Source organism: Myotis nattereri (assembly GCF_964212035.1).
Source record: "Myotis nattereri genome assembly, chromosome: X".
NCBI classification, from domain to species: Eukaryota; Metazoa; Chordata; class Mammalia; order Chiroptera; family Vespertilionidae; genus Myotis; species Myotis nattereri.
Genome location: NC_138078.1, coordinates 43,912,858 through 43,931,063, shown reverse-complemented (window position 1 = coordinate 43,931,063; position 18,206 = coordinate 43,912,858). Strand labels below are relative to the sequence as shown.

The following is an 18,206-nucleotide window of genomic DNA, read 5'->3' as shown; positions in this document are numbered from 1 at the left end:
GGGGCAGAACTGCATCAGAGGCTGCTTTGAAATCTCACTGGGGCTGTAGGGAGAGAATATGGTAATTGTCAGGCAAGAGATGACCCTGTTCTGTTCTGTGGTGGCTGCAGTGGGAAATGTCAGAAATAATGGAGTGACTGGAATTGGTCCTGAAATAGATGCCAGGTGTAAAGGAGAACGGGATACTATGGAGAGGGAGCAGGACACTGTAGAGGGGGAGCAGCTGGGTCAGTGGACCATTTGGTTTAGGACATGGGGAGTCTGAGGTAACTGTGGGGAAACCAGCAATGAACAAGGGGAGCCTTTCATAGTTTCAGTGAAGAGTCCATGACTTCAAAGGCTGAGAAACTGTGCCAGGAAGGAAGTCTGGAGCCAAGTTACTTAGTTAGGACTTGACTCTTCATGTAGTGGGGAGCCTTCCAAGGGTTTTTGAATAAGGGAGTGATACAATCGCATTTACATTTTAGGAAGGCCACTTTGCCATGGCCACCCAGACCCTAGTGTGGACTTTTTCTGTTTTGCTATGGATTCGGCTTCAGGCCTTTGTAGTAAGCCTATCACTCAGAGACTCTTCAACTACCCAGAGCAGTTTTCCAAAGAATAGAAATAGCATTATATTGGAAAGAATCCAGTATTTGGAATCAGGATACCTTACTTTAAATCCAAGTTTTTCCTCTCTCTTGTTATGTGATATTGGATAAGTTGTTTAACATTTCCAAATCTCGGTTTTTTCAATTATAAAATGAGAACGGTATTAATAATAATGCCTACTGAACATGACAATTGCGAGAGACCAATATATGAAAAAAGTATGTGAAAGTACTTTGTAAATTACAAAATTGTATACCTTTTAATGATTGAATATTTTTAATCAAGTCTGGAGTTAAAAACTGGCTCAAGAAAATAACTTCTTTATAATGTAGTGCTACACCTGTACTTAAAGTATTCTGCTTGTCAACACCAGGTTCAGATATGAATAGTTTTTTCTATTGTGGAGATATGTTAAATAAGGTTAAGACCCTATAAGACTCTGATTTCTATTGGTTTCGGTTTTTTAATACCAAAATAAAAGCTATTATCTTTACTCGTAACTGTTATAAGTTAAAGTCTTTTAAGGAAAGACTGATAGCCGAAGGAAGGTAAGTAAAAAATACAGTCAGTTTTTCATTGGAGAGTAAGCAGGAGAAAGTAAGGGAGTTTCTTGTGTTACAAGTTCTTTGGGCTGGGCAAAAACTCTTTCCTTTTGTAAATATGGATTTTGGACTGTTTTGCCTTCCTTAGTCTTAACATAACTCACTCTTAAACTGGACTTCCAGGTACAGAATCTGGACCTAGATAATCTAACTAGGTAACATTTAAGAAGACTTGTTTCCCAGCTCTTCTTGTCACATTAATGAGCCTCAAATTATTACTAAAAATTTGTCAGCTACTGCATAATTGGGACCAGCCACTAAAAATTACTCTGTGAAGCCTGTTATTAGTAACATAAACAAATTGCGGAGGCACACTAGAAAGCATAGCATTACATGAAGACAAATAATAGGCGGCAATGGGGATACATGGCATGAGAACTTTACTTTCAGCTCTTCACAAAAAACATCTCAAGATGACCCAATAATCTGGTTGGAGAAATGTGGAAGGGAAAAGTTCTGTTTCCTTATTTTTACTTTGCTCCTCTGCCTCTCAGAAAAGTAGGCTACATGCATGTGTAGCCTTGCCTGCAATGCTATCTTTTATTTTTTCATGTAATTAAGCCATTCTAAAAGAGAATGAGAATGAAATTTCATAGAAAATTTAATCACTGTGAATGAATCAGGGTGGAGAAAGGTAAGCTGCTGCCCAATGTTTGAATTAACTCAAGCAAAGGACAATGAGTGACCAACTGCCAAAACTATTTATTATATTTTCTGATTTATCTGATTGGTTATAATCATGGTATCAGAAAGCTGGTAATGAACCACCCAAGATGTCATCTAATCCTGCCTATGCCACTCATATCCTATCTAATAATAGACAAACATGGTAATTGACCCTACCTTCCCTATGCCTCCCATTGGCTAATCAGCATGCTATGCAAATTAACCGCCAACAAAGATGGCGGTTAATTTGCATATACTGGCTGGGAGTGAAGACTGAAGACAATGTGGAAGCGAATCGCTACAGAAGGGAGCAAAGTAGAGGCGGCAGAGACAGGAACGGAGCCAAGGCTGCGGAGGCAGGAAGCAGGAGGGGAAACCCAGCCTTAGCAGCTGGGAGCAGGAGAAAAAAACCCAGCTGCAGCGCCTGGGAGCGGGAGATAAAAAACCGCTTTGCTCCAGCCGCAGGAAGCCCTATTCTTGCAGGAATCTTCCTGCAATGGGCCTCTAGTTTGCTAATAAGTTGCTGTGAATTGGTGATAGATAATAATGTCTGAATGCCCCACTATTTGGCTTGCATGGCAGAAAGGTTATTAGGAATTGGGGGGAAGAGCCAAAGTGAAGCATTCCTAAGAGGGCAGATTTACAAATCTGGCCACACTTGTCCTCCATCCAAAGGGCACTTATGAGGTTAGTATGTTATATAATCTTTCTGAACAAAATTTTCTCACTACACTACATTGGTCTTTATTAGTTAACATGATTTTTATTAGTGCTTTGTGTGCTGGATGGAGAAAATAATTCCTTCCTTTTGAGCCTACTTACCTGGGTTGTCATAATCATTGTCTTCCCAGTGCTCTTCATTTGCTAGCAGTGGGTTCTGTGATTCATTCATGCACCTCATAGGGAAGGAGTGTCCATCACCAGGGCTGGTGGGGAAAAGGAGGCAATGAGCTCTTACATCTAACAGATATTTTTTGTAAGGTAAAAACCCTATTAGAAATAAGAAGGGAGTTCGTAGCAAGAATTAAACCACTTAGATTACTGGCTAGAGCCGTAGTGGAACAGAATCTTACAATAGCATCATTTAGTTGCTGTATTGCTTTCAATTTCTATATCTTGTTTTTCTGCGTAAGTGTTGACTGAGCATTGTGAGAAACAAGTTAGAGTTGTTTACAAACAAAAACATTCTATGTGTGCAAAGAATACATCATAATATTTAATGTTGATGATCCCAATTTATATCCCACTATTTTATTGATTGCTTCTAAATTTTTGAAGAGAATTAGCAGATTCAGAATCTTTGAATGCAGTGGAAATAAGTTTCTGTGAATTGGTGATATATAATAATGTCTGAATGCCCCATTATTTGATTTTTTATGGCAGAAAGGTTATTAGGAATTGGGGGAAAGAGCCAGAGTGCGGCATTCCTAAGAGGGCAGATTCTGGGTGCAACTTTCTGCATGTGGAATCCATCTAATGGATATCTATGTTAATCTAGGACCACCTTCCAGGTTACTCTTTGGCTACTAAGTGATGGGATGCATTGGAGGAGACTGAACTGATTAAAGGAGGTTACAATTGAACATTTGAGTTTTTAGATCTGAACTAGAGGCCCAGTGCATGAAATTCTTGCACAGGGGGTGGGGGGGTACCTCAGCCTGGCCTGCACCTTCTCCAATCCAGGACCCATTGGGGGATGTCTGACTGCCAGTTTAGGCCCAATCCCACAGGGATATTCCTCATGCAATCTGGGACTGCTGGCTCCTAACTGCTGGCCTGCCTGCCTGCCTGATCACCCCTAACCACCTCTGCCTGTCAGCCTGACCACCCTAACTGCTCTCCCCTGCCAGCCTGATCACCCCTAACTGCCTTTGCCTCGGCCTTGCCACCATGGCTTTGTCCGGAAGGACATCAGGAAGGTTGTCCGGAAGATGTTTGGTCTAATTAGCATATTACCCTTTTATTAGTATAGATCCACTCCACATTTGTAGGAGTGACATTTGCATTATTCATTTTATATCACCTATGCCTTTTATCCTGTTTACAATTTTTTTTATTGTTTTATTGCTTAAAGTATTACAAAGGGTATTACATATGTGATATGTGTCCTTTTTTCCCCCCCCCACCCTTGACAATCCCCTGGCCTCCCCTACGCCCCCCCCCACCCGTGTCTTATGTCCATTGGTTACGCTTATATGCATGCACACAAGTCCTTCGGTTGATATCTTACCCCCCTCCCTCCTGCCCCCCACCCCTCCCTGGCCTTCCCGCTGCAATTTGATAATCAGTTTGAGGCAGCTCTGCCTCTGCATCTATTATTGTTCATAAGTTTATGATGGTCTTTATTATCCATGAATGAGTGAGATCATGTGGTATTTTTCCTTCATTGACTGGCTTATTTCACTTAGCGCAATGCTCTCCAGTTCCATCCATGCCGTTGCAAATGCTAAGAGTTCCTTCTTTTTTACAGCAGCATAGTATTCCATCGTGTAGATGTACCACAGTTTTCTAATCCATTCATCTACTGATGGGCACTTAGGCTGTTTCCAGATCTTAGCTATGGTGAATTGTGCTGCTATGAACATAGGGGTGCACATATCCTTTCTGATTGGTGTTTCTGGTTTCTTGGGATATATTCCTAGAAGTGGGATCACAGGGTCAAATGGGAGTTCCATTTGTAGTTTTTTGAGGAAACTCCATACTGTCTTCCATAGTGGCTGCACCAGTCTGCATTCCCACCAGCAGTGCACGAGTGTTACTTTTTCTCCACATCCTCTCCAGCACTTGTCGTTTGTTGATTTGTTGATGATAGCCAGTCTGACAGGTGTGAGATGGTACCTCATTGTTGTTTTGATTTGCATCTCTCAGATGATTAGTGACTTTGAGCATGTTTTCATATGTCTCTTGGCTTTCTGAATGTCCTCTTTTGAAAGATGTCTATTTAGATCCTTTGCCTATTTTTTGATTGGATTGTTTATCTTCTTTTATTAAGTTGTATGAGTTCCCTATAAATTTTGGAGATTAGACCCTTATCAGATATGACGTTGGCAAATAAGTTTTCCCACGCAGTGGGCTTTCTTGTTTTGTTGATGGTTTCTTTTGCTGTGCAGAAGCTTTTTATTTTGATGAGTCCCATTTGTTCATTTTCTCTTTAGTTTCAACTGCCCTAGGAGAAGTATCAGTGAAGAAATTGCTTCAGCTTTACTGAAAATCCTCTGCCCACTTTTTAGTTAGATTGTTTGTTTGGTGTTGAGTCTTATGAGTTATTTGTAAATTTTGGATATTAACCCCTTATCAGATGTATCATTAGTGAATATCTTCTCCCATTCGGTAGGTTGCCTTTTGTTTTGTTGATGGTTTCCCTTGCTGTGTAAAAACTTTTCAGTTTGATGTTGTCCAATTTCTTTATTATTTCCTTTGTTTTCCTTATTGAGGAGATATATTTGAAAAAAATATTTCTAAGATAAATGTCAGGGATTTTACTGCTGATTTTTTCTTCTAGGATTTTAATGATTTCATGACTTATATTTGTCATTTATTCATTTTTAATTTATTATTGTGTATGTGTAATTTGGTAGTCTAGTTTCATCTTCACGTATCTGTCCAATTTTCCCAATACTATTTATTGCTTAAAGTATCTTTACCTCACTGTATATTCTTGGCTCCTTATTTATAGATTAATTGACCATGTAGGTGAGGGTTTCTTTGGGGCTTTTATTTTGTCCCATTGGTCTCCGTGTGTGTTTCTATGCCAGTACTGTGATGTTTTGATTATTATAGCCTTGTAGTATAGTTTCATATCAGGTAGCACGATGACCCCAACTTTAAACCTCTTTTTAAGGATTTCTGTGGCTATTCAGGGTCTTTGTATTCCCATATAAATTTTAGGATGATTTGTTGTATTTCTGTAGAAAAAATAGCATTGGTATTTTGATAGGCATTGTATAGAATCTATAGATTGGTTTGGATAATATGAACATTTTAATGATGTTAATTCTTCCAATCCATGATCATGGTATATGCTTCCATTTATTTGTGTCTTCTTCAGTTTATTTCCTAATGTCTTACAATTTTCCAAATACAGATATTTTACCTCCTTGGTTTAATATATTCCCAGGCATTTTATTTGTTTTCTTAATTTCCCTTTCTGATAGTTTATTATTGGTATGTAAAATGCAACTGATTTCTGAACACTATTTTTGTATCCTGATACTGTACTTAATTCATCAGTTCTAATAGGTTTTGTTGGGGTTTTTAGGATTCTCTATATATAGTATCATGCCATCTGCAAATAATGACAGTCTCACTTCTTTCTTTCCAACATGGATACTTGTTATTTCATTTTCTTGTCTAATTGCTGTGGCTACAGCTTCTAATACCAGGTTGCATATGAGTGGTGAAAGTGGACATCCTTATCCTGTTCCTGATCTTAGTGAAAATGCTTCTAGTATGTACCACTAAGTATCACATTTGCTGTGAGTTTGTCATATATGTCCTTTATTGTGTTGAAGTATGTTACCTCTATTCCCATTTTGCTGAGTTTTTATCATAAATGGAGGTTGAATATTTTCAAATTCCTTTTCACATCTATTGATATGATTATATGATTTTTATCCCTCATTTTGTTTCTGTTGTGTATCACATGAATTGATTTGTGGACATTGAGAAAACCTTGCATTCCAGGAATAAATCCTAGTTTTTAATGTATTGCTGAATTCAATTTGTTAATATTATCTTGAGGATTTTTATAGCTAATTTCATCAAGAATATTGGCTTACAATTTTTATTTTTTAAATGTCTATTTCTGGTTTTGGAATGAGGGTAATTTTGGCTTTGTAAAATGAATTTAAGAGCCTTCCCTCCTACTGACATTTTTTATTAGTTTGAGAAAGATACATGTTAGTTCTTTGAATGTTTGTAAAAAATTAATGTGTGAAGCCATCTGTTACAGAACTTTTGCTTATTTGAGTTTTATTTTTTAAATTACTGATTCAGTTTCCTAAGTAGTTATTGGTCTGTTCATATTTTCTATTGCTTCTTGATTCAGTCCTGGAAGATTGTATATTTCTAGGAATTTACCTACTTCTTCAAGATTGTACATTTTGGAAAGACAAAATGGTGGTGGAATAGGTGGGTGTGTCCAGAGCCTTGTCCCAGAGCAGATTGAATGAGCAACTAAATTGAATAACATCCACCCTGAATTGGCAAAGTAGACACAGCTGGTGAGACAATTCGAAGCTGGGAAGGGCAGAGGATGCCTAGAGAACAGTAAAATCATGGATGCGGGCTGGGGAGATCTGTGAGACCTCCGAGCCCAGAGGGTCAGAAGGAAGCTGCACTGCACAGAGGCCATGTCCCTTGGGACAGGGGTAGCATCTGACTGTGGAAAGGATGTCCGCAGGACTGCTGGTGGGAAGGGATTCTAGATCTAAGTCCACAGCCATGAGAGACTGAGCCCAGAGGGGGCAGCCATTCAGAGGGGAGAGGGATTAGCAGTGGTGCAGCTCTTTCTCCTCTTTTTGGTCTTTGCTTTATTCCCTAAACCTAGTTCATAGGAACTTTCAAATACACTCACCCGTAGCTGAAGTGCAGGTGGAGGTGCGGACTTGTGGAGTCTGGGGAGAGGCTGGGAAGAGGAGAGTGTCTGGGAAAGGTGGCTGCAAGTCTGGCGCTGAGTCATTGCTGAAGGGCCAGACCTAGGCAGCTATTTTATCCTGAAGAGATAGCCCCTCCCTGCAGTCTCCAGGCAACCAATACAGCCACACCTAGACTACACCCTGAGTGGTACAAAGGATACAAAAAAAAATCTGAATAGTCCCTGAGAGTCCTCAGGGACAGGCCTAAAAGAGAGGCTGTTCAGTCCCAGCAACAGGAAACTGAGAAGCAGCAGACAGTACAGAAGAGTGGGATCTTAAAACAGCCCTTATGGGGAATTAAAACTCGGCGGAAAGGAACAACACTTCACTTTTTCATTTTTATTTTACTTTATTATTATTTTGTTATCTCCTTTTTCTGTATTTTCCCTTTTTTGTTTGTTTCTTTTTTTTTTAAAGGTTGGTAAATTCTTTTTAAAAAATATATATATATTTTATTGATTTTTTACAGAGAGAAAGGGAGAGAGATAGAGAGTTAGAAACATCGATGAGAGAGAAACATTGATCAGCTGCCTCCTGCACACCCCCCACTGGGGATGTGCCCGCAACCAAGGTACATGCCCTTGAGCGGAATCAAATTGGGGACTTTTCAGTCAACATGGCCAACACTCTATCCACTGAGCCAAACCAATTAGGGCTCGTTTGTTTCTTTATTTTCTATTTCTTTTTGCATTATATTTCATCATTCAAATTCTTTTATTTTATCCTATTTTTAATTATTTTTTAAAAATTTATTATTTTTTCTTCTCTTTCTCTTTCTTCTTATCCACACATCCTCTTTCTACTTCCTCTGTACTGAATGGAGGTCCTCCCCATATTCATCCAATTCCTTAACCTTACTTTCTGTATATAAACTCAGCCTCTACAGATTCTGCCCCCACCTTCTTTGCTGGGTATTTGGTGTTTGTATGTTTTGATATATCTGTTTGTTCTCTGGTGTTTTCTCCATATATCTGTATATATATATATATATATATATATATATATATATATATATATACTAAAGGCCCAGTGCACGAAATGTGTGCATGGGGGGGGAGTGTCCCTCAGCTCAGCCTGCACCCTATCCAATCTGGGACCCCTTGGGGGATATCCGACTGCCAGTTTAGCCCCAATCCAGGACATCCCTCTTACAATCCTGGACCACTGGCTCCTAATTGCTCACCTGCCTGCCTGCCTGGTCACCCCTAACTGCCCCCCCACCCACTGTCCTAAACTGGCAGTCAGACATCCCCCAAGGGGTCCCGGAATGGAGAGGGTGAAGGCTGGGCTGAGGGGACCCCCACCCATGCACCAATTTTGTGCATTGGGCCTCTAGTGAGAGCATAAGTGTCTATTCCTTAAATATATTTTATATTGTGGTAAAATGTGTATAACATAAAATTTACCACGTTAATTTCTAAAGTATACAATTCAGTGACATTAAGTACATTCACATTATTATGTAACCATCACTATTGTCCATCTCCAGAACTTTTTTTTTTAAATTTATAGCTTAAAGTATTACAAAGGGTATTATATATGTGTCCATTTTATCCCCACGCCCTAGACAGTCCCCTAGCCTCCCCTATCACCCAGTGTCTTATTGTCCATTGGTTATGCTTATATGCATGCATAAAAGTCCTTTAGTTGATCTCTTACCCCCCTACCTCCTGCCCCCCAACCCTCCCTGGCCTTCCCGCTGCAGTTTGACAATCTGTTTGAGGCAGCTCTGCCTCTGTATCTATTATTGTTCAAAAGTTTATAATGGTCTCTATTATCCATGAATGAGTGAGATCATGTGGTATTTTTCCTTCATTGACTGGCTTATTTCACTTAGCATAATGCTCTCCAGTTCCATCCATGACGTTGCAAATGGTAAGAGTTCCTTCCTTTTTAGAGCAGCATAGTATTCCATCGTGTAGATGTACCACAGTTTTCTAATCCATTCATCTACTGATGGGCACTTAGGCTGTTTCCAGATCTTAGCTATGGTGAATTGTGCTGCTATGAACATAGGGGTGCATATATCCTTTCTGATTGGTGTTTCTGGTTTCTTGGGATATATTCCTAGAAGTGGGATCACAGGGTCAAATGGGAGTTCCATTTTCAGTTTTTTGAGGAAACTCCATACTGTTCTCCACAGTGGCTGCACCAGTCTGCATTCCCACCAGCAGTGCACAAGTGTTCCTTTTTCTCCACATCCTCTCCAGCACTTGTTGTTTGTTGATTTGTTGATGATCGCCAGTCTGACAGGTGTGAGATGGTACCTCATTGTTGTTTTGATTTGCATCTCTCGGATGATTAGTGACTTTGAGCATGTTTTCATATGTCTCTTGGCTTTCTGAATGTCCTCTTTTGAAAGGTGTCTATTTAGGTCCTTTGCCAATTTTTTGATTGGATTGTTTATCTTCCTTTTGTTGAGCTGTATGAGTTCCCTATAAATTTTGGAGATTAGGCCCTTATCAGATATGATATTGGCAAATATATTTTCCCACACAGTGGATTTTCTCGTTGTTTTGTTGATGGTTTCTTTTGCTGTGCAGAAGCTTTTTATTTTGATGTAGTCCCATTTGTTCATTTTCTCTTTAGTTTCAAGTGCCCTAGGAGCTCTATCAGTGAAGAAATTGCTTCGGCATATGTCTGAGATTTTGTTGCCTTTGGATTCTTCTAGAATTTTTATGGTTTCCTGTCGTACATTTAAGTCCTTTATCCATTTTAAGTTTATTTTTGTGTATAGTGTAAGTTGGTGGTCTAGTTTCATTTTCTTCCATATATCTGCCCAAATTTCCCAACACCATTTATTGAAGAGGCTATCTTGGCTCCATTGTATGTTCTTGCTTCCTTTGTCAAACATTATTTGAGCATATTGGTTTGGGCCAATTTCTGGGCTCTCTATTCTATTCCATTGATCTATATGCCTATTCTTGTTCCAGTACCAGGCAGTTTTGAGAACAGTGGCTTTGTAATACAACTTGATATCTGGTATTGAGATCCCACCTACTTTGTTCTTTTTCAGGATTGCTGCAGCTATTCGGGGTCTTTTTTTATTCCAGATGAATTTTTGGAGAGTTCGTTCTAGATCTCTGAAGTATGCCGTTGGTATTTTAATGGGAAGTGCGTTGAATTTATAGATTGCTTTGGGTAGTATGGACATTTTAATGATGTTGATTCTACCAATCCATGAACACGGTATGTTCTTCCATCTGTTTATGTCTTCCTCTATATCTTTTTTCAATGTCCTGTAGTTTTCTGAGTAGAGGTCTTTTACCTCTTTAGTTAAGTTGATTCCTAGGTAGCTTGATTTTTTTGGTGCGATGGTAAACGGGGTTGTTTTTATAATCTTTCTTTCTGAAAGTTCACTATTGGTGTATAGAAATGCCTCAGATTTCTTGGGGTTAATTTTGTATCCTGCTACATTGCCAAATTCATGTATTAATTCTAGTAGCTTTTTGATGGAGTCTCTAGGGTTTGTATGTATAATATCATGTCCTCTGCAAATAAGGACAGTTTTACTTCCTCTTTCCCAATTTGGATGCCTTTTATTTCTTCTTCTTGCGGAATTGCAATGGCTAACACTTCCAGTACTATGTTGAACAGGAGTGGTGAGAGGGGGCATCCCTGTCTTGTTCCTATTCTTAGGGGAAATGGTGTTAGTTTTTGTCCATTGAGTATGATGTTGGCTGTGGGCCTGTCATATATGGCTTTTATTATGTTGAGGTATGATCCTTCTACTCCCACCTTGCTGAGAGTTTTTATCAAAAATGGGTGTTGAATTTTGTCAAATGCTTTTTCTGCATCAATTGATATGACCATGTGGTTTTTTTCTTTCAATTTGTTTATGTGATGTATCACGTTTATTGATTTGTGGATATTGTACCATCCTTGCATCCCTGGGATAAATCCTACTTGGTCATGGTGTATGATCTTTCTGATGTACTGATGGAACCGATTTGCTAAGATTTTTTTGAGGATTTTGGCATCTATGTTCATGAGGGATATTGGCCTGTAATTCTCTTTCATTGTGTTGTCTTTACCTGGTTTTGGTATTAGGGTGATGCTGGCTTCATAGAATGAGCTTGGAAGTGTTCCTTCCTCTTGAATTTTTTGTAGTAGTCTGAGGAGGATAGGTTTTAGTTCTTCCTTGAATGTTTGGTAAAACTCCCCTGTGAAGCCGTCTGGTCCTGGGCTTTTGTTTGTTGGAAGCTTTTTGATGACTGCTTCAATTTCTTCCATAGTTATTGGCCTGTTGAGATTTTTAGATTCATCCTGATTGAGTTTTGGAATGTTTTATTTTTCTAGGAATTTGTCCATTTCCTCCAGGTTGTCTAGTTTGTTGGAGTAGAGCTGTCCATAGTATTTTTTAACAATCATTTGTATTTCTGTGGGGTCTGTTGTTATTTCGCCTGTTATTTCGTTTCTGATTTTGTTTATTTGGGTCCTCTCTCTTTGCTTCTTGGTGAGTCTGGCTAGAGGTTTGTCAATCTTGTTTATCCTTTCAAAGAACCAGCTCTTGGTTTCATTGATTTTCTGTATTGTTTTTTTGGTCTCTATGTCATTTATTTCTGCTCTAATCTTTATTATCTCCTTCCTTCTGCTCACTCTGGGGTTTTCTTGTTGCTCTCTTTCTAATTCTTTGAGTTGTAGAGTTAGCTGATTTTCTACCATTTTTTCTTGTTTTTGGAGATAGGCCTGTAGAGCTATAAACTTCCCTCTCAGGACTGCTTTCATTGTGTCCCATAGGTTTTGGATTGTTGTGTTTTCATTGTCATTAGTTTCCAGGATGTTTCAAATTTCTTCTTTGATTTCATTGGTAACCCTATCAATATTTAATAGCATGCTATTCAGCTTCCAGGTGTTTGAGTATTTTGGGTTGTTTTTATTGTAGTTTATTTCTAATATTATACCATCGTGGTCTGCGAAGACACTTTTTATGATTTCAATCTTCTTGAATTTGTGGATACTTTGCTTGTGACCCAATATATGGTCTATTTTTGAATATGTCTTATGAGCATTTGAGTAGAATGTATATTCCGTGGCATTGGAGTGAAGTGTTCTGAAGATGTCTTTTAAGTCCATCTGATTTAGTGAGTCATTTAGGATTGCTGTATCTTTGCTGATTGTTTGTCTAGAGGACTTATCCAATGCTGTCAGTGGTGTGTTAAAGTCCCCTACTATGATTGCATTGTTGTTGATCTCTCCTTTGATATCTTCCAGAAGTTTTTTATGAATTTTGGTGCTCCTGCATTGGGTGCATATATGTTTATCAGGGTTATATCTTCTTGTTGTATTGATCCCTTTAGTATTATGAAGTGGCCTTCCTTATCTCTTGTTATGGCCTTCACTTTGAGGTCTATTTTGTCTGATATAAGTATTGCTACCCCAGCTTTTTTTTCATTTCCATTTGCCTGAAAGTTATTTTTCCATCCTTTCACTCTCAGTCTGTGTGAGTCCCTTCTAATGAGGTGGGTTTCTTGTAGACAGCAGATGTATGGGTCATGTTTTTTTATCCATTCAGCCACTCGATGTCTTTCGGTTGGAGCGTTTAGTCCGTTTACGTTTAAAGTTATCATTGAAAGGTACTTTTTTGTTGCCATTTCTGTTTTTGTGTGGCTGTTTTATTTCTGAGCTTTTTATTTCTTATTTTTATACCAGTCCCTTTAGCATTCCTTGCATTGCTGGCTTGGTGGTGATAAACTCCCTTAGCCTTTTTTTGTCTGTGAAGCTTCTTATTTCCCCTTCAAGTTTGAATGATAGCCTTGCTGGATAGAGTATTCTTGGATTCAGTCCTTTGCTTTGCATCACTTTGTAAATTTCTGTCCATTCTTTTCTGGCCTGATGTGTTTCTGTTGAGAAATCATTTGACAATCTAATGGGAGATCCCTTGTATGTAACTTTCCGTCTCTCTTTTGCAGCCTGTAAGATTCTCTCTTTGTCCTGAACATTTGCCATGGTAATTATGATGTGTCTTGGTGTGGGTCTTTTTGGGTTCACCTTGTTTGGGACTCTCTGGGCCTGTGTGACTTTTTTCTTCCCCACCTCAGGGAAGTTTTCTGATATTATTTCTTCTAATAGGTTTTCTAATCCTTGTTCATCCTCCTGTTGTTCTGGTACCCCTATTATTCGTATGTTGTTTCGTTTCATGTTGTCCCAAAGCTCCCTTAGGCTCTCCTCCTGTCTTTTAAATTTTTTCTCCAATTGCAGTACATTTTGGGTGTTTTTTGCTTCCTTTTCTTCTAATTCACTAATTCGGTCCTCCGCTTCTCCTATTCTACTGTTGATACTTTCAATGGAGTTTTTCATTGCAGCTACATCACTCTTCATTACTTCTTGGGTCTTACTTCAGTTGTTGATTTTTTCATCTGTTTCTTCTAGCTTCTTCCATATGTTATCGATTTTTCATCTGTTTCTTCTTGCTTCTTGCAGAGGTTGTCGATTTTTTTCTCCATCCGGTTTATGCACTCTAGGACCCTTATTCTGAATTCTTTTTCTGTCATGTTGCATGCCTCTGTATTACTTAGCTGCTTTTCTGGAGAGTCCTCCTTCTCTTTCCTTTGGGGGTTTCTTTGTCTACCCATGTTTGATCTCACTGACATATCTAGACGTTGAGTCGTTCAGTGGTTGCTCCCTTGGTGGCAGTGACTCCTTGGTCTGTGGTTGCTCTTCGGGCGGTTGTGGTAGCAGCTACTCTTCAGTTGGCAGCAGCTCCTCTGGTGGGTGCTGTTCACAGCTGTGGTGGCTCTTCTGGCTGGTGGGGCGAGGGTTCATGTACAGCTGCTGTTCCTCAGCAGAGGGTGTGGTGCTCAGGAGGTTGCTGTTGCTTGGATCTGCTGCGTTGATTTAAAGGCACAAAATACAACACAACAAGGCACCACGTACCAGGCACTATACACAAATATATTCACGATATTAATAACCCCAAATAAAGGTGACCACCCGAATTAAGAGAATTAGGGGATAAGGAAGAAGGAAGAGAAAAAGATAAAAGAGAAAAAGAAAAGAAAAGTAGGGACCAAAAAAAGGAGTGCAAAAATGAAATTGGGAAAAAGGAGGGGGGAAAATAAAAGCGAGAAAAGGAAAGAAAAGAACAGAAAAGAGAGAAAAAAAGAGCAAAAAGAGAGAATGGAGTGGAAGAGGGGAAGAGACTTTTTATAAGAGGAGAATACTCCTATAGAACAGCCACTAATCCCAACAAATTCCAGCAACAGCTCCCTGGAGATACAACCAATAATATAATGATGAAAATAGAATGGAGAACACTAATCCCAAAATAAAATAAAGAGAAAATAAAATGGCACTTTAAAAAATGGTAAAATGGTAGCAGTAATAATACTGTTTAAAAATAAGAAGGTAGTAATTAAAAGGGTAAAATCAGGCGATGGAAAAAAGAAGAAAAAAAAAAGAAAAAAAAAAGAAGAAAAGAAAAAAAAGAAAAGAAAGAAAAAAAATTAGTTTCTAAGTTAAAAAGTGAAAAAAGAAAAAAAAAATTGCAGTATTGAAGGTCCTTCGGTTCTTCTATTCTTCAGTGTGGCTCGCCTTAGACCTGCCAGGTATTCAGGAGAGTGTTGAGTTTCCCTGCTATACACTGTTCCTCTGTGTTGTAAACCACAGTCCTTATTTTAAAGCAGGCCGCATTTGTTTCCCAGACTGCCTTATTTTGTGTTTAGCAAAGAGTCATTTTGTGGGTCAGCCTCTGGGTGGCAGTGTTCTGGGGTTGGCCTCTGAGGCTATAGGGCCTCTCTGTCCAGTGGAAGTTCACTGCCCAGAGCTGGCTGAGTAATAGTTAGTTCCAGAACTTTTTTTAAAAATTGATTTCAGAGAGGAAGGGAGAAGGAGTGAGATAGAAACATCAATTATGTGAGAGAATCATTGATCGGCTGCCTCTTACACATCTTCTACTGGGGATTGAGCCCACAACCTGAGCATGTGTCCTTGACTGGAATCGAACCTGGGGCCCTTCAGTCCACAGGCTGACGCTCTGTCCATTGGGCTAAACCAGCTAAGGCCATCTCCAGAACTTTTTAATTATCCAAAACAGCAATTCTATGCATACTAAATAATAATTCCATATCTCCTCCATACTCTTAGCTGGTACCCTCAGTTACACTTTATTTCTCTATGAATTTGGGCTATTCTAGGCAACTCATATAAGTGGAATCATACAATTTTTGTCCTTTTGTGTCTGACATTTCACATAGCATAATGTATTGCAGTGGCTCTCAACCTTCTGGCCCTTTAAATACAGTTCTTCATGTTGTGACCCAACCATAAAATTATTTTCGTTGCTACTTCATAACTGTAATGTTGCTACTGTTATGAATCATAATATAAATATCTGATATTCAGGATGGTCTTAGGCAACCCCTGTGAAAGGGTCATTCGACAGCCAAAGTGGTGATGACCCACAGGTTGCGAACCACTGTATTAGAGGTTTATATATGTTGTAGCATATTTCAGAATTTATTTCTTTTTTAAGGCTGAAAAATTTCCATTATAGTTATATGCAACATTTGATTTATGCATTCACTATTCATGGACACTTCAGTTGTTTTTGTCTTTTGGCTTTTGTAAATAATGCTGTTATGAACATTGATATACAAATTACTATTCAAGCCCCAAATTTTAATTCTTTTGGTTATATATGCAGAAGTGAGATTACTGGATCATATGTACTTCAGTGTTCAATATTTTTTTGATGAATTGCAATAATTTTTTCCACAATGGCTGCTTCATTTTTTATTTCCACCAACAATGCACAAGAGTTACAAAAATGTCTCCATAGCTTTGCCAACATTTGTTATTTTCTAGTTTATTTCTTTCTAGTGGGTATACAGAAATAATATATAAATACCCTAATAGGCGTCTCACTGTGGTTTTTATTTGCATTTTCCTAATGATTAATGATGTTGAGCATCTTTTCATGCAGTTATTAGCTAATTGTCTATTTTCTTTGGAGAAATGTTTACTCAAGTTCTTTGTTCATTTTTTAAATTACTTTGTTTTTTTGTTGTTGAGTTTCAGAAATTTTATATAAATTTTGGATATTAATCCCTTATTCAATATACAATTTGAAAATATATCTCCCATTATGTAAATTGCTTTTGCACTCGGTTAATAATGTCTTTTGATGCACAAGTCTTGCATTTTGATGTTGCCCAATTTATCTATTTTTCTTTAATTTTCTGTTCTGTGGGTGTTATATCAAACAAATCAATGTTGAATACAAAGTACAGTGTTCCCTCTATATTTTCTTTTAAGAATTTTATAGATTTAGCTTTTATATTTATGTGTTTGATCTATTTTGTTTTAATGTTTCTATATGGTATAAGGTAACGAATTAACTTTATTCTTTCACTTGTGGATATCCACTTTTAACAGCACTATTTGTTGAAATCACTTTCCTTTCCCCATTCAGTGGTCTTGGCACTCTTGTTGAGAATTATCTGGACATATAGTGAGATTTATTTCTGAACATTTTATGATATTCCATGGGGCTATATATCTATCATTATGTCAGTTCTATATTGTTTTGATTCCTATAGGTTTCTTTTAATTATTTAAATCAGGAAGATTAGTCCTCCAAATTTATTTTTTTTCATAATTGTTTTGTCTTGAAATCACATATGAAGTTTTTAAATATTTCTTTTTATTACTGAAATAATATCATTTGGGTTTTGATAGTGATTGAATTGAATCTGTAGATAACTTTGAGTAATATTGACATCATTACAATATTAAGTTTCCAATTTATGTCTTCTTTAATTTCTTTTAAAAATATTTTATAGTTTTCAGTGTATACGTCTTTCATCTACTTGGTTAATTTTATTAACAAGTATTTTAGTTTATTCATTGCTATTATAAAATGGAATTTTAAACTGATTTGCATGTATTGTTGTATTTTGTAACTTTGCTGAATTTATTCTAACAGTTTTGGTTATTTTTGAATCTTTAGGATTTTCTAAATATGAAATCATGTCATCTGCAAATACATAGCAGATCTTCTTTTACAATTTTCATGGCTTTATTTCTTAATAAAATTTTTAGGTTAATTGTTCTAGGTAGGACTTCCAATGCTATGTGGCATAAAAGTAAAAAACAAACAAACACAAAAACAGACATTCTTTTTTGCTCCCAATTTTAGAGAAAAAGCTTTTAGTCTTTTGGCATTTAGTACAATGTTATCCTTGAGTTGTTTTTTTTTTTTAATATATTTTATTGATTTTTTACAGAGAGGAAGGGAGAGAGATAGAGAGTTAGAAACATCGATGAGAGAGAATCATCGATCAGCTGCCTCCTGCACATCTCCTACTGGGGATATGCCCGCAACCCAGGTACATGCCCCTGACCGGAATCAAACCCGGGACCTCTCAGTCCGCAGGCCGATGCTCTATCCACTGAGCCAAACCGGTTTCGGCATATCCGTGAGTTTTTCATAAATGACCATTATGCTGAAGTAATTTTCTATTAATCTTAAATTTTGTCTTCTTTTATCATGAAAAGTGTCAAATTTTGTCAAATGCCTTTCCTGTATAAATTATGATGATATGTCACTTATTTTAAGCTACTAAGATTTGAGGTAATTTGTTATCTAGCAATAGATAAAAAATAGTGTTATTGGTACTCAAAACTGAAGTTCTGTCATAAACAGTTATCTAAATTATTGGTGGGGCTGGGGAAAAGAGTCAGAAAGTTCTTTATGAAGAGAAACAATTAG

The 18,206-nt window shown here is 37.7% G+C and overlaps 1 protein-coding gene across 1 annotated transcript in view; it reads right to left on the bottom strand.

Moving 5' to 3' along the window:
* The window catches only part of ZDHHC15 (zDHHC palmitoyltransferase 15), a 404,696-nt gene that overhangs the window by 121,052 nt on the left and 265,438 nt on the right, over positions 1–18,206 (bottom strand). Inside the window, exon 10 of the mRNA XM_081080817.1 lies at positions 2,682–2,785. Coding sequence (XP_080936943.1) covers positions 2,682–2,785 — 104 coding nt within the window. The remainder of the gene's footprint in view (positions 1–2,681; positions 2,786–18,206) is intronic.